The following is a 3,504-nucleotide window of genomic DNA, read 5'->3' on the forward strand; positions in this document are numbered from 1 at the left end:
TCGTAATACGGGTGACTAGGCTATAGCCAACACTGCCAGATATTTTGAGCATCTCTGCAGTGATTCCTGATGGGCCGGGGGCTTTCCCGGTCTTCATACTCTTAATTGCTTTATCTACCCTGGTACTATCAACTCGGATAGCTGGTCCCTCTATTGGGTCGACATAAGGCAGGCTCTCTTTCTCCCATTCATTCTCTTTATTAAGCAATCTATCGTAGTGGCATCTCCAGACCTCATATATTAGATTCAGACTGACAGTTTATTTCAGGGGATTTCACTGCTAAACTTTTTTAACATATTTGTTTTCCTGTTGCTGTACTTTCTGGTATACAAGTGAATATAGTATATAGTGTAAGCAGGTAGTGTAAACATTCAAACGTTGTCAGTATCTTTCCAAATCTTGCTGCATTTCACATGGAAATTTTGGTTCTTCAGTTTTGTCTTGGTGTGTTAGTTGATGTGCCTTTTTTAGCTGCAAATTTTGCTTTGAAAGATTCAACTTATATGCTTGAAAATATAGTATATGTAGTCCTTTTTAGAGTAAGCTCTTCTTTTTTTTCCAAATTAGTCAGGGAGAATGCTTTTCATTGTTGCAGTTTCTCATAAACTGAGATTATATTATAATTTTCTTTTTACTGTTTCTCTTTCAGATGCATAAAGTTGTCCTAGCTGCTGTGTGTCCTAAACTGTTGTCAGTATTTGGTGCAGATATGCTTTCTCACAAGTTTCTCCAAATTAACTTACCACAGGAAGTTAGCAAAGAAGGTTTAACTGCTTTTGCAGAATATGCATACAATGGGATTCTTGATCTCGATCCAGATATTTTACAACAGTTAAAAATTATTGCAAAACAATTAGATATGAGTGAATTTGAGTATTTGTGTGACAGTCAACTTGCAACTGCATTACATCATCCACAATATCACCAAATGCCAGTTAATGCATCTGTATCATCAAACATTACTATAACACCAATTCAGCCATCATCATCCAAACCTCTTTCAACTAACACTACAGATATTATTGATATAAAAGATGACATTTGTGAAGTTGAATTAACACAACATAATGAAAATACAAACATTGCCATTGAAAGGGAATCTGAAGTTAGTTCATTAGATGTAGGTAAAAACAGAAACTCTTCTACTAGTTTAGTTGTTATTCCCAGTGTACAAACTAAATCCCTGGAACCTGTAAACAGTATATATAGTCAACAAAATCATAATATATCACATGTATCCAAAAGAAATTTAAGCACCTTTCGGATATCCCGTACATCGCCATCAGATTCTTTAGCTGTGCCCAGTAAAGTATTTGCCGTACCATTTTCAGACACCACAGATAATAGAGCAACATCAAATGTACAAAAATCTAATATGAAATCCAAGACATCTGAAAGCTCTCTGGCCAATGATTTATCTCCTGTATCTTGTATTGTACAAAAAATGTGTTCTCAGCCCAGTCTCATTGGAAGAAATTTTTATAAACCTTTCAGTCAATCTGTAATCAGTAGAAAAAGTGCCTGTTCTTTTGGTCCTTTTACATCCAGAAGAAATAATGTATCATTATCACCACAAGTTAATGATATATCTATAGATTTAACAGATGAACTTACTTGATGCCATATATTTTAATAAATTATTTTATTCACCAAGTTTTTATTTTTATATTGCTTAACTACATTTAACTATCTTTGGAGACTTTTTATATTGTAATACTGGACAGTAGAAAGCAAGAAGTAATTTTTACATTTTAAGACCTCTGTGGTTTTAGAGATGGTAACATGGATGTAGACTTGAAAGGCAAATGGATAATGGTAGGTAGTGTAAAAGTTGTGCCTTAAAGATAGAAATTTCCAATGATTATGTATGAAGAAAGATTTGAAAAGCTAATTGTAATGATTGTTTATTTTATGATTTGTATCCAATTTGAACATAAAGGTTTTCTTGCTTTCTAACAATATTCACTGCTGCAGCTTTATTATTTTTATCTCGTAAAACCCCTACATGGTCACTCAGTATGTTAGAAATAGCAGCCAAATCTCCCTTCTCAAAAAGAATGTTCCCTCACTGGATAATATAATTTTAGAAATACTAGACCTGAAAAAAAAAAAAACAGGATGGTCAAAGCTGGAGCCCCTTTGATCACAGGGCTGCTTGATCAAAGTTAAACAACCTAACTATCAAGTGGTCAAAGTACTGGTGTCAGATTAACAAAATAATATGAAATTATGCACAGATGGCTGGTATTTAAAAAGTTTTCTTCACAACTGTGGTTTCAAGTTCCTTGCTCAACCAAAAGCTGCAAATCTTGGTAAATGTAAACTCTGAAAAATCTGTTGGATTGAATCTTCCTGTTGGACTGGAAGTCTGGCCCAAATACATGCAAGATTGGGCTCCACCAAGGGCACCCAAGGATCAAATGGTGGTGTTAAACAGGACAACAGATTACCTATCGAGCAGGAATCTGAAGTTAGCTTGTATGAAACATTTTCATAGTTCTGTAGTGGCTTGTCATAATCCTGACATCCATTAGATACTATATACGTATAGTAAAGACCCCCTTCGGTCATGAATGACTATACGATTGTACCTAGAAACTTCCCCTCTGAGATACAAGTCCAGGCAAGGTTGTTTATGGAAGACCAGCAGTCGCCCATGAATACCAGCCTCCCTTCTCTATGCTACCAATGTTGTTCAAGGGAAAGGCAAAGGCCGATACAGCTTGACACCAGTGATGCTGGAACTCATTTCTACAGCTGAGTGAACTGGAGCAATGTGGAATAAAGTGTCTTGCTCAAGAACACCACACACAACCTAGTCCAGGAATCAAATTCACTACCTCATGATTGTGAGCCTGACACTCTAACCACTGAGCCATGTGCCTTCACACACATACAAACAAACATTATCAGTCAATCAGGAGTGATGATTTAAAAGCACCAGTCAATCTGTTTGAGCTTGTTATTATATCTATGGTTCCAAGCTTTTGCTCAACTACATTGGCAATAATTAGAATTATTTCAGCTGTCTTTTTTTTTTTTTATTTGAACAAAACTATGAAAATCATCTGTTGTACAGGTGTGAAACCTGGACTGTTTACTGTAAGGACATGAAGAAACTAGAGCGCTTTCATCAATCCAAACTTCGCTCTATCCATATCCAAAGTTCCAGATATTCCTACGTAAATGGGGGTTATAAAAGCAGAAACGCGGGCAAAAAGCAGGAGAAGAGAGGCGGACACAGACAAGTCCTAAAATTGACAGGTTCTACTTAAGGACTTGTTTGTGACTGCCTCTTATACGAGGTCATTCTTATATATTATTAACTCAACTATAAACTCGATCTACTACTGGGAGATCGCAATACGGTTGTGGTAAGCGTCTGTGTAATTATGTAAATATTAAGGTATATATAAATGGATTTAGTCTGACAAGATCTGTATAAATAAATGCTTATCAGACATAGTTTTGAGTTGGTTTTTATTAAAGGGACAGCCTATTTT

At 35.6% G+C, this 3,504-nt stretch overlaps 1 protein-coding gene across 1 annotated transcript in view; it reads left to right on the top strand.

Moving 5' to 3' along the window:
- Window positions 1-1,654, top strand: part of LOC106877743 (uncharacterized) — a 15,790-nt gene extending 14,136 nt beyond the window's left edge. The window contains exon 6 of the mRNA XM_014926749.2: window positions 651-1,654. Coding sequence (XP_014782235.1) covers window positions 651-1,619 — 969 coding nt within the window. The 3' untranslated portion in view covers window positions 1,620-1,654. The remainder of the gene's footprint in view (window positions 1-650) is intronic.
- Window positions 1,655-3,504: the final 1,850 nt, after the last annotated feature.

Source organism: Octopus bimaculoides, chromosome 3 (assembly GCF_001194135.2).
Source record: "Octopus bimaculoides isolate UCB-OBI-ISO-001 chromosome 3, ASM119413v2, whole genome shotgun sequence".
In the NCBI taxonomy this organism is placed as follows: domain Eukaryota; kingdom Metazoa; phylum Mollusca; class Cephalopoda; order Octopoda; family Octopodidae; genus Octopus; species Octopus bimaculoides.